Source organism: Neoarius graeffei, chromosome 12, assembly GCF_027579695.1.
Source record: "Neoarius graeffei isolate fNeoGra1 chromosome 12, fNeoGra1.pri, whole genome shotgun sequence".
NCBI classification, from domain to species: Eukaryota; Metazoa; Chordata; class Actinopteri; order Siluriformes; family Ariidae; genus Neoarius; species Neoarius graeffei.
This window is the reverse complement of record NC_083580.1, coordinates 58522304-58535871: the sequence shown is the minus strand read 5'-3', so window position 1 is coordinate 58535871 and position 13568 is coordinate 58522304. Positions and strand designations below refer to the sequence as shown.

The window sequence follows — 13568 nt, the reverse complement described above, 5'->3', positions numbered from 1 at the left end:
TTTTTTTAATTTTGATTTATCGTTTTTGTTTGATATTTCAGGGGCTGCACGGTGGTGTAGTGGTAAGCGCTGTCGCCTCACAGCAAGAAGGTCCGGGTTCGAGCCCCGTGGCTGGTGAGGGCCTTTCTGTGCGGAGTTTGCATGTTCTCCCTGCATCCGCGTGGGTTTCCTCCGGGTGCTCCGGTTTCCCCCACAGTCCAAAGACATGCAGGTTAGGTTAACTGGTGACTCTAAATCGACCGTAGGTGTGAATGGTTGTCTGTGTCTATGTGTCAGCCCTGTGATGACCTGGCGACTTGTCCAGGGTGTACCCCGCCTTTCGCCCGTAGTCAGCTGGGATAGGCTCCAGCTTGCCTGCGACCCTGTAGAACAGGATAAAGTGGCTACAGATAATGAGATGAGATGAGTTTGATATTTCAAAAGTATTGTATGAACATTTTGGCACAAAATTGATTCCATACAGTTTGGCTTTCTACTTCTTTAGATAACTGCAGTGAACTTGCATGCCGATTTTCTTCAGTGCTTCTCATCAGAAGACGCTCCTGTCGAGGTGTTAACTTCCGTGGACGACCTGGACGTCTCTGTGAGATAGTTGCAGTTCCATCTTTCTTAAATTTTTGTACCACTTTTGCTACAGTATTCTGACTGATGAGTAAAGCTTTGCTGATCTTCTTGTAGCCTTCACCTTTGTGGTGTAAAGAAATGATTTTCTTTGGGGAATTCTGAAGAGACAAGTTGAGCATCACTCTCCATCCAGCATCCAGTCACTAAAAGAGGTCATTGTTGAAGAATGGAAAAAGATTGATGTTGCAAAATGTCGCCAACTTGTTCATTCCATGCCTAGAAGACTTGGTGCTGTTAAAAATCATGGAGGCCATACAAAGTACTAGATGTAGTAGTTTTTGTTGTGGGGGTGTACTCATTTTTGCACCACCCTAATTTGAGTAAAACTGAAAAATGTGTAATCTAAGTTATATTATTAACCTTACTTTCACGTTATAAGTTAAACAGATGTTATATTAAACTTTGCCTTTTCAATATTTTGGAAATTGTATTCATTGAGATATTGTTTAAAATGTTACTTTTCAAAGGGGGTGCACTCATTTATACTGAGCACTGTATATTAGCTTTACTTTCACTTTTATTGTTGATGCCAACACTGTACAATACAAGACACAATAAAACGACCAGGTGAGAAAAGAGCTCTTTACTGGAAGCTTTAAGAGGAGGACAGTGTTTGTTACAATCATGTAAATACACACCACACATGGTCACCAAAACACTTGACAACCTGAACAGAGTCAGTTGACAAGCTGTCAAAATTGGCCTTTGCGACGTTTTTACGACAGTTTGTGAACCGGCCTCTGACAACGCCCCCAGAAGGTTGCCATGTTTGTAAAATTTAATCCTTTTTCACACCAGTCTTTCAATAACATGTTGTTAGAATTTACTTATGGACTCATGCTGCAAGTCCATAACAACAAGGTATGTCTTTTTTCTCAGACGAATGTGTAGAAAGAAAAATGTAAAGCTGGAGCAAATATGTTTATTGTATACTAGCAAAATAGTAATTACACTACCCTTGAATATATTGGTCATCTCATCTCATCTCATTATCTGTAGCCTCTTTATCCTGTTCTACAGGGTCGCAGGCAAGCTGGAGCCTATCCCAGCTGACTACGGGCGAAAGGCGGGGTACACCCTGGACAAGTCGCCAGGTCATCACAGGGCTGACACATAGACACAGACAACCATTCACACTCACATTCACACCTACGGTCAATTTAGAATCACCAGTTAACCTAACCTGCATGTCTTTGGACTGTGGGGGAAACCGGAGCACCCGGAGGAAACCCACGCGGACACGGGGAGAACATGCAAACTCCGCACAGAAAGGCCCTCGCCGGCCACGGGGCTCGAATCCGGACCTTCTTTCTGTGAGGCGACAGCGCTAACCATTACACCACCGTGCCGCCCATATGTTGGTCAGTTTCTTCAAAAAATGACCAAATGTTTACATTCATAGCTGATAACAGTTGTGGTCTACATTGTAAGCTTGAAGTTAAAATTCATAAATTTCCATTCCTGTTTACATTCATGCATCATCTACACTGCTTATCTTATTGAAGGCCGAAGATGAGCTAGAGCCAATCCCGGCTGATGTTGGGTGAGAGACGGGGCCCTGGACAGGCCGCCCATCTATTGCAGGAAGAACACGTTCACAACTATGTGAAATTTAATTTGACCTAAGCTGTATGTCTTTTGAAAGTCCTTTATTTGTCACATATACAGTATAAGAAAGAAAAAAAAAGTCAAAGTCCTTCCCCTGCCAGGACCTGGTCTTCCCAGGCAGTCTTCCATCCCAGTACTAACCAGGTCCTTAAAGCGCATTGGGCAGCGCCAATCTCTGCTTCTCTAGCCCTTGGCCTTTTGCCTATACAGCTAGGGTTACGGTGGGGGGTTAGTCCTCTGGTAACCATGAGAGTTTGACTCTCCACTTGCATCTGTATTGCGATGGCAATAGGTACCATTTTCATGATGGTCTTTGGTATGACCCGACCATGAGTAGAACTCAGTTTCCCAGTCAAGAGGAGGACACGCTAACCACTAGGCCAGCTCGCAGTCATTTTTAGCCATATACAGTAGTGCACCGGCGCCGGAACCGGGGGTGCGGGGGGTGCGGCAGCACCCCCTGGTGGTGGACCCTCAAAACTGACATGAACATAAAACAAAACTTACGTGAAAATATATTTGTTTATTTATTTGTTTTCATTTGGCTCTGCTGATTTTATATGTCATGTTTTAGATGTAGGATGATGAGGGCTACATTTTAGTTATTTAAAAAAGGATTTAATTAAAACTTATAACTTAATATGTAGCCTAGTGGACCATCAGAATTTTTTTTGTCGTGACGTTGACGTTCAGCTTTTCAGCGCGCGAAATTACAACAGGAAGCGAGTATGAGTCGACCGTCTGTAGAGAAGAGTAAGAGTTAGTTAGTTAGTTAGTTAGTTAGTTGATACTATGTCTCAGAAGAGAACCGTGTGGATTTAAGTGGAATAATTGCGAGAAGTCATATGATCAAGACAGCGTTTTAAGGTAAGGCCATTTGGTTATTAATTTTGCCCGCTGTGTCGTGTTCACTTGAGCCTATTTGGTATGCCTTGAACAAGTGCAGGTGTTGCTAGCATCGTGCTTTGAAGTTGACTCAGATGTAACTACAGTCTTAAAAAATGTTCGTTTAAAACGGTGTGTCCATGCTCATCATGTTTTACTTTTACTTTTCTTAATGGAGAGTGTGAAATACCGCTGCATCACTTTTATGAGTGATTTTTGCAATAGAACACTAAGTTAGTGTCACTAACCCATAGTAGTAGGATGAGTGGGTTCATGGATTTCGGTCTGTTGATTGAGAGAACCATGGTGTTTGTGTTGTTCCAGTGAGAGTGTTGTTCTGTTTCATGTGTGTGTGTGTGTGTGTGTGTGTGTGTGTGCGTGCGTGCGACTAACTACTGTATTTGAAATGCACACTCGCTTGACTGGATCTGGGTATGTAAGGCTGTAATCGGGTGGAATCCGCGTCTCCTTCAGTTTATCTAGAGCAGATGTAAAACCTGCGACTGTTAAACCACAGCTGTGCGCTTCTGCTTCTAAAATAACCTGTCCTTCGTAATCGTGTTAACTGAGAATTGTCATTGACAGACAGGCTTCAGATTCTTCCGTCATCACTCAAAAAAAAAAAAAAAAAACGTCGTTTTTACGGATTAGGCCTATAAGTAGTAGGCAGTTTAACGAAATATTGCAATTGCAAGCTTAAAAGGATTTCGGACGCCTGATTGGTTAAAATGCAGGAAATTGCATCTAAGAAATACAAAATTTTCTGGGGGAGGACCCCCAGACCCCCCTTCAAAAAAATGTCCCAGGTCACGTCACAGCACCCCCTGCCGACAATGTCTTCCCGCGCCGCTGCAGTAGTGTATACTTTAGGAAGGGCAGCACAGTGGTGTAGTGGTTAGCATTGTCGTCTCACTGAAAGAAGGTTCTGGGTTTGAACCTCAGAGCCGACAAGGGCCTTTCTGTGTGGAGTTTGCATGTTCTCCCCGTATCTGCGTGGGTTTCCTCCAGGTGCTCTGGTTTCCCCCCACAGTCCAAAGACATGCAGGTTAGGCGATAATGTCCTCTGTGTGGGTTTCCTTTGGGTTCTCCGGTTTCCTCCTGCAGTTCAAAGACATGCATTTAGGTTAACTGGCTGCTCTAAATTACCCACAGGAAAAAACCAACAATAATAATCCAGTAGAAGTCAAGTTTATTTCTATATCGCTTTTAACAACAGACATTGTCGCTAAGCAGCTTTACAGAATTTGAATGACTTTAAACATGAGCTAATTTTATCCCTAATCTAGCCCCAGTGAGCAAGTCTGTGGCGACAGTGGCAAGGAAAAACTCCCTCAGACGACATGAGGAAGAAACCTCAAGAGGAACCAGACTCAAAAGGGAACCCATCCTCATTTGGGCAACAACAGACAATGTGACTATAACATTAACAGTTTTAACATGAAGTCAGTTTTGTTGATGTTATAAACTCTTCAGTTGATGGAAACTTGAGTGCCAAATTGTTCACAGCAACTGCAGTCCTAAAGTTAGCAAGTCAACTGTAGTCCTCAGCCATAAGAGCATTACTGTAAGAGTCCAGAGCGTCTTCCAAGCATGACTTTCAACTGTCCATACAGGGCCGTCCTCTACAGGAGCGATGTGATGAGACTCCGACCAGACGTAGAGCATCCGGATGGATCAGGCAGGTCTGAGGAGCAGAAGAGGTCAGCATCTCGACCTCAGGATTGATATGTAACTCAGCAGAAGGTCACTGGAAACCACTACTGTCATTCTTTCCGAGAAACTTTGATGGCTGGAGCCGTCAGAGTGGCCATGTCAGTCCAGTGAAATGAGTTTCTCCTGTCGTGGCAACCCAGGTGTTAAGCCTGGAGGACCGAGAGAAGCAGAGTGCCGTAAAGCAGGATGTTTTGGACAGGGGAGGTCATTAGAAAGTGAGACTGTCTGGTTAAATTTTGCGCGCAGAAGTCACACAGGTGTCAGATATTCTCATACCACAGAAGCCTCGATTGTACCCGGGTTTGTTTTATTTAAGTTACTCGAGTTAGAAATGTTGCGTTTAGCGTTGAGACTGAGGCCAGCGGTCAGGGTGAGCCGCCCGGGTGTCCTCTCAGGCCCGGGCGCTGGAGCGCGTTCTGGACCGGTACCGTGTCCCAGGAGCGGCTCGTGCCGAGTCCGGGCTCTGAGTTCCGGGAGACATGTTCACTACAGCTTTCTCAACTGCAGAACGCGGACATTACAAACACAACATGCCGCTTTCAGTCAGAGCAAGAGAGTCTGCAGTCTACCGCCTCACCAGAAGGTAACGGCAGTGCTAAGCTAACAAGCTAGCTAACTAACAAGCAAGCTGGCAAGCTAATTAACAAGCGAGCTAACTAACCAACCAAAAAGCTAGCTGGCTAACTGACTAACAAGCTGGCTAACAAGCAAGCAAGCTGGCTAGCTAACTAACAAGCTAGCTAGCTAGCTAGCTAACTAACCAAAAAGCTAGCTGACTAACAAGCTGGCTAACTAACTAGCTGGCTGGCTAATTAACAAGCAAGCAAGCTGGCTAGCTAACTAACAAGCTAACTAACCAACCAAAAAGCTAACTAACTAACGAGCTGACTAACCAACAAGCTAACTAGTAATCTAGCCAGTTAGCTAACTAACAAACTAGCTAAATAGCTAGCTAGGTAACTAACCAAAAAGCTAACTAAGTAGCTAACTAACTAACCAAAAAGCTAGCTAACTAACAAGCAAGCAAGCTAGCTAACTGACTAACAAGCTAGCTAACTGACTAACAAGCTAGCTAGCTAACTAACCAAAAAGCTAGCTAACTAACAAGCAAGCTGGCTAGCTAACTGACTAACAAGCTAGCTAACTGACTAACAAGCTAGCTAGCTAACTAACCAAAAAGCTAGCTAACTAACAAGCAAGCTGGCTAACTAACAAGCTGACTAACTAACTGGCTAATTAACATGCTAGCTAGTTAACTAGCAAGCTAACTAACCAAAAAGCTAGCTTGCTAACGAACAAGCTAGTTAGCTAGCTGACTAATAAGCTATCTGGCTAACTAGCAAGCAGGCTAACTAGCAAGCTATCTAGCTATCTAGCAAGCAAGCTATCTAGCTAACTAGCAAGCAAGCTATCTAGCTAACTAGCAAGCAAGCTATCTAGCTAACTAGCAAGCAAGCTATCTAGCTAACTAGCAAGCAAGCTATCTAGCTAACTAGCAAGCAAGCTATCTAGCTAACAAGCTAGCTAGCTAATCAGAATCAAGTTTATTGCTAAGTACTTTCTCACATACAAAGAATTTGCTTTGGTGATTAGTGCTTGAACAGGTAAGATTGGAAAAAAAAAGGGGGGGAAAGGCAAAAGTAGCTATATACACAATAAAAAATAGAAGAATCTGAAACACAAATTTTGAAAATTGACAAATTTAGGGGTGTGTGTTTGCGTTATTGAAGTCCAAGCTGTAGAGTGTGTGCCGGAATGTGTAATAAATTTCACAGGATGAAGATGACCTTGAAATGTGCACAATTACAGTTTAGTGCACTTTGTGTCTGATGTCACAGAATGGAGGTGTGAGGTTCGAGTCTCTGACCTTATTGATGAGGCCAGGGGCAGTGGGGGGAAAAGCTGGCCTTATGGCGTGAGGTTTTGGTTCTAAAGGACCACAGCCTCCTACCAGAGGGAAGTGATTCAAAAAGTTTGTGTCCGGGGTGAGAGGGGTCGGCCGCAATCCTTTCTGCTCTCCTCAGGGTCCTGGACTCGGACTGGTCCTGAAGAGGTGGAAGGTTACACCCAGTCGTCCTCTCAGCAGAGCGAATGATCCACGTTACATAAAAATCGCTTCTTCTCTCTCAATTCTTCACCGATTTTGATTAGGTAGTGGTACCTCGGGTGCAATATAACTTCTACCCAGGTTTGCTTAATTATTAATGAAGTTCTGGGCTAATTAAGCCTTAATGAGCAGTTCAACAAAAATCGCTTCTTCTCGGTCAATTCCTCACCATTCTGGATTCTTTCTGGCAAATAGGTAGGAACTCCTCGGGTGTATAGTTTCTGTATATAGCTTGCGACATTTTATTGCGCAAGATGGCCCACTTTAGATCGTTCCTTCTGGACTAGATGTGGCCAGACAGAGCTACGCCGTCGTTGACAGTTTTGTTGTTACGATTATTTTTATTTTCTCCACTGAGAAAACCTGGCTCCGAAACCAATAACTAAATCCTTTACTTTCTTACTTCATGACTTTGGTAAGAAATCAACACTTTCCTGAATCTCTACACTTTTTTTTTTTTCTTCATCATGCCATCCGTGCTACACATCACAATCACTGTGTTTTTCAAAATGTCACCTTGGAAAGCTCTCCTGAAGAAATCAAACACACATGAACCTTTTATGAGGGTTTTTTTTTCTCTCCCAGTCTCTAGAAGGTTACCCTGAGACCACCCGAACCCTGACAATGTAACCTGAAGTACACCGAGCACTAAAGGATGAACACAACCCCATACCATGACAAACCCTGGCTTTTGGATTTGTTGTTGGTAACAGGCTGGACGGTCCTGTATGTCTTTGGTCCGGCACACACAGTGTCCATTTCTTCCAAAAAAAAGACCTGGAATGCTGATTTGTCTGACCAATACATGTGTGATGGTCCATCCCGGATGCCTCCTAGCCCAGAGAAATCGATGGCATTTCTGGACACAGTAAACATAAAGCTTCTTTTTTTGCACAGTAAAGTTTTGACATTTGTGGATGTAACTCTGTATTGTCGTGTTTGCCAAAGTAATCCTGAGCCCATGTGGTTATGTCCGCTATAGATGAATGATGGTTCTTGACGCAGTGCCGTCTGAGGGATCAGAGATCACGGGTGTTCAGCTTAGGCTTGTGCCCTTGCCTTTCGTGCACTGAGATTCCTTGAATTGTTTTTATGATGTTATGCACTGTAGAGAGTGAAATATCCACATGCTTTCCTGTCTTTCTTTGAGGAACACTGTTTTTAAACACCAATTATTTTCTCATGCATTTGTTGACAAACTGGAGATCCTCGGCCCATCTTTGCTTCTTAAATACTAATCCTTTCCTGGATGCTGCTTTTGTACCAAATCATGACTACAATCACCCGTCGGTATGCTGTTTCAAATCACGTCATTATTTAAGTGTTACTATTAATTACCTTGTTTCGATCCCTAAATTGCCTCCATCCCAACTCCTTTTTTTTTTTTTTTTTTTTTAAATATACACCAAATGAAATGAAGTTGACCAGACAAAACACGTGAACAGTACATGATTCCAAACATACCGTTTACATGAAAGTGATGGGCTAGATGTGTGTGTTTGTCCCAAGCATACAATCAGAAAAGAGTTTCTGATGTGCACAATCCTGAATAGCTGGCATGTTTCCCACCATGTTTCTCCCGTCCATAAAATGTCACAACGTTGTCAGTCACTGTGAGGGTGTACTGAACATGCGCAGGAGGTTGCAGGTGCAGAAGGCAATCTGATCAAGCATTTATATGGTTAATATTTTCCTATCAAACCGATTTATCGGAGGTTTACAACAGTCTTTTATAATCTGATTGCATTATCAATTGGAATGGGGTATTTCATTCCAGTCAAGCTGTTTACATGAAGAAATATTTATAATAATAATAAGTTCAATTTATATTGCGCCTTTCTCAAAACCCAAGGTCGCTTTACAAATATAGGGAGGGGAAAAAAAAAGTCCACCAAATAGAGGTCAGGATGTCATTCCAATGGTGTCATAGCCACAGTCCCACCAAAAGGCACACGAAAACAAGTCCCACGCCGCCAGCACAGCCGCCGCAACGATGCCGGGCGACATCACTCGGAACACCATGCCATGGATCCACAAAGCGAGCACAGAAGCACTGCCACGCAGAGCACTGGCATGTCCCAAACCTCCTGCACAGCCGCCGCGACGCCACCAAGCAAGATCGCCCGGGACATCACGCCAAGCACTGCTGCACAGAGCGCTGGACAACCGCGATGTTAAAATGACCAACGAGCTCACTGCAGTCCATGACTCGGAGCACAGGCATCACCCACGGCGAACCAAGGCCTGGAGGGAACAGACACCCAAAACTGGGTCCGGAGCTACACCAGCACCGGTGGACAAAAACACTCAAACAAAAAAAAAAAATCAAACTACACAAACGCGCACACCAAAAAAAAAAAAGGAGAGAAAATAAAAAGCTTCGGTGAGAAGCGGCAGCCAGAATGCACACGACGTACTTTCAACTGGAAACGAAAACAGATTTCTTATTATTATTATTATTATTATTATTATTATTTACTGATTATTAGAGTCCATATGAAGGTAGCTAGTTACAGTATTTAATTTTAGGACAAAAATGTCAGCAAAACAGCACTGTTTAACAATTGCAAAAATTACACACGTTTAACATGGAATCCTAAGTTAGAAAATTAACTAGTTAGAAAGAAGTCAAAAAGTACAAAAGGTTCTCCAGAACGTTCTCCAGTGTGTGATTTATCACAGCACTAATATTAGATCATATTTCATATTGTCTGGCATTTAAAAAATAAGGAAATTTTTTATTTTTTTATCTTATGCTTGATCCACTTTGGAGGCTGTGGTTTATTCCCAGCTGAATTTTTAGTTGATCCTACAAATGGCTTTCTACCTGTTTTGTTTATTTGCAGGTGGAGCTTCCTGCTTTATCTCCCACCATGCAGATGGGCACCATCGCTCGCTGGGAGAAGAAAGAGGGGGATAAAATTAACGAGGGAGACCTGATCGCTGAGGTGAGACAGGAATCTGACTTCTGTGAAACGAAGCCTGTTGCTACGGATCAGTTCTTTCCACAGTTATACTACAGCGCAGGTTAATTCTTAAACCTGTTTGGTCAGCAGGTATTGATGCGTTTTCGATAACAGCAGTGGTTCTGGCTGCGACGCAAATCACAGGTTTATATTAATGCACTCGTTCAAACCGGATACCGTTTCTGTGGTAACGGCATACGTGGGGACTTGTATGTAGTAGATGCCCCACGTGAACGAATTCGAAATGTGTGTAATCGTTGCTGGCGAGGCTTCTATAAGGAAGCATTGATGGAAGTAGTGTCCAGCAACTGCTTCTAGCTGCTGTAGCATAACTAATAACAGGAACTTGTTTTGTGGACGTTCCACAACTTTAAATATAACTATAAACAGATAATGTAGTTGTTGGAAAAGTTCTGTGGTATAAGAGGAATAAAACATTCTGGTGAGTGTTGTTGGGAAATAATCAGCTTCTGGGTGGGAAGAGTGACCGTTTTGGATCTAGCTGTATCTTGGCACTTCGTCATTGATTATTTTCCTGTAACTGCACACCCTCCCTAGTAGTTTTGTTCACTACAGTTTCTTTCCTAGAACAGAAGATAACGCAGCTTCTGTAGCACTTAATTTTTTTAAACACAGTAGTAGTAGTTCTTCTGACTGATCCTGTTGGGCGTCGCCACACAGGATCTGTTCCGCATATTTGATTTGGCATAGGTTTTACGCTGGATGCCCTTCCTGGCGCAACCCTCCCCAATCTATCCGGGCTTGGGATCCACACAGAAAAGACCCCTGTCGGACGTGAGGTTCAAACCCGGAACCTTCTTGCTATGAGGCGACAGTGCTAACCACGGCACCATCCGTCAAACACAGTCGCAGTTTTTATAGCCGTCAGTGTTTAAATCCTGTAGACTTTTTTTAGATGGAGGTAAAGTGGACAAGGAACCAAAAGTCCTCCGACAAGTACTTATCATAAGATAATTTAAGAGTTCTACTCTATAGAGAATAGTTATCACTGTGATCAGCAGACAGTTTGGTCATGGTGTGAATAGAGGTGTCAGGACCTTGTTTTTCTGAAGGTGGCAGCAGTAGGATCTGGAAGAAGCAGGAGCCTGGAAGCCTCAGGGTCGCAGTAGGACCTTACTGAGTTGCTGAGAGAAATATGAATAGAAGAAATGTTCAGTACAGTACAGTGTGGCACAGATATGGATCCTCTTTAACACTGCAGGTGAAAAAAATATATACAGAGCGTGTTCTGTATCTTGTCTATTCAGGTGGAAACAGACAAGGCCACTGTAGGATTCGAGATGCTCGAGGAGTGCTACCTCGCCAAGATCCTGGTACAGGAGGGTACAAGAGACGTGCCCATTGGAGCAGTTATCTGTATTACTGTTGACAGGTGAGGAGGAGGTTTATTTCTCTGTGAAACCTGGTTTGTGAGCTCTGAAGGCTATTACTCAGGGGTCATCAAACTGCGGGCCGCCACCCCCCCTTTGACCGGCCCCCCACCACTTGAACCGGCCCTATGAGGCAATCTCCAAAAGTGGTCATGGCCTTTTTTTAATTGCTTTTTGGCAAATAATATGTCTGCATCTTGTATTTTGTTCATTTTATCATTTAAAATTGATATTTAGTTATAAAATGAACTATTCATATTTTCCAAATTTTCGTCATATGCTCTCGATCAAGCAGTGACAGGCAGCGCACGTGCAGAGAACTGTCAGTGTTCAGGACAGCAAAATGACTAGCGGTAAGCGGAAAGCTGACAGAGTGCAGAGTTTTTAAAGAACAGTGGACCACCGATTATTTTTTCGTTCAGTGTAAGGACCGTGCAGTTTGTCTTGTATGTAAAGAAAGTGTGTCGGTTTTCAAAGAATATAATCTGCGTCGTCACTACGAAACCCGCCACAAAGAGTATGCTAGTTTGCAAGGGCAAACAAGAGAAGACAGGATTCGGAGGGTGAAATGCGGACTGGCTGCACAGCAGAATGTATTCCTTCGCCAAACCCAGATCAACCAGGCTGCTGTCCGAGCTAGCTATAAGGTAGCTCACCTACTAGCTACCCATGGAAAGCCGTTTACTGATGGGGACTTTGTTAAAGTATGCATGCTTGCTGTGGCCGAGGAGGTGTGTCCCGACAAGAAGGATGCGCTCAACGCGGTGAGTCTCTCCGCACCTACTATGACCAGGCGAACCGAAGATTTGGGAGACAACGTGTATGACCAGCTGAATGAGAAAGCGTCAGAATTCGAGTTTTTTGCTTTGGCCACGCATGAGAGCAATGACGTGCATATCACAACTGCTGTGATCTATTGATCTATTGCTCATATCATTTCACTTTTTTTTTTTTTTTAAATGTATTTATTTTATAGGCCTATTTATTTGACCTTTATTAAGTGCTGCACACAATTATTAATATTATCAACAGGCCTACCTACAATTTATAATTTTCCACTCACCTTTGCCAGTGTCAATCACCTCAACTAGGCAGATGTTTCTTACCTTGACAGCTTTGATGTTATTTTTATTAGAAAATAAATAAATGGAATATCTGTGGTATTTCAAATTAAAACAAAGTGTGAAGACTTGATTACTACTTTTGCAAACCACTAGTAAAGATAAACAAATATGTGCCAGGAATCAAGTGTTGATATAGTAGTGGGGGATATAGTAGTGGGGATGGCTGTGCCAGGCTAGTAATCTCTACTACACAATGAGGCCTGCTGGTGGTCATATTTGTCTGGGTCATACAATTCTATGTTATATAGCTGACCCGACCCCGGCCCCCCCATCACAGTCAGGAACGACAATGTGGCCCCCAGAGAAAAAAGTTTGGTGACTCCTGCTATAACTGCTAAATCAATGGCTGTTTCTTACTATTAATTATTCAGTCAGTGTGACATTTGCCTTTGTGTCAGTATCAGCTTTTACATCTATTCACATGACCAAAAGGATTTTATGCACACTGATCTGCAGCTAATGGAAAACCAGTCTGGTTATAGAGAAGCAGTTCAGGTTTAAGGCTTTTACTCAGCAGCCCAGCAATGACTTTCTGAAATTTAAACAAGCAACTTTTATTCTTATTACTATGAATATAATGGCCTGAATCAGGATTCTGGGTCATTTTCCGCAAGAAACCAATAATCGACTGTGCTCTGCAGCTCAAGAAATTCAGTGACCTTTTATATCCTTTATCCTGCACAGGAGCAATAAAGTTAACCTTCAGTTCTGCACTTGGTCGGCCTGAACTTAAAACAAATCTCATTTTTGTTTGTGTGTGTTCCTGGCTGCATTTTTATTGATATTTTAAAGTGCATATACTGGACCAATTTCGGGGTTTTTTTTTTTTTTATATGAAAGTATGTCCCTTTACACACTCATCCAGAAGGGTAATTTTGCACAAGGCCATCTGTCTACAGCAGAAAAAAATAAAATAACAAAACGCGCCTGGAAAAATCCCAAGGGAGTCTGGAGCCAGATTCGTGACGTTACCTGCGGAAGCGCCAGCAGGCTGCGAGAGCTTTGCACGGTTTCAGTGCACAGCCTGTATAGACCAAGCGCTCCCATTTCTCTCTCATTGTCCGGTCGTTTGGGAAACGATGAGTACTAATCCCATCAAGATTGGTGTTGCTACACCCTCCTACAATACATCTGTTCACCATTTTAATAA

The 13568-nt window shown here is 43.0% G+C and overlaps 1 protein-coding gene across 1 annotated transcript in view; it reads left to right on the top strand.

The window, feature by feature from the left end:
• Positions 1-4985: 4985 nt before the first annotated feature.
• dlat (dihydrolipoamide S-acetyltransferase (E2 component of pyruvate dehydrogenase complex)) overlaps positions 4986-13568 on the top strand; it is a 40659-nt gene continuing 32076 nt past the window's right edge. The window contains exons 1-3 of the mRNA XM_060936130.1: positions 4986-5413; positions 9784-9885; positions 11172-11296. Of these exons, the coding sequence (XP_060792113.1) occupies positions 5162-5413; positions 9784-9885; positions 11172-11296 (479 nt within the window). The 5' untranslated portion in view covers positions 4986-5161. The remainder of the gene's footprint in view (positions 5414-9783; positions 9886-11171; positions 11297-13568) is intronic.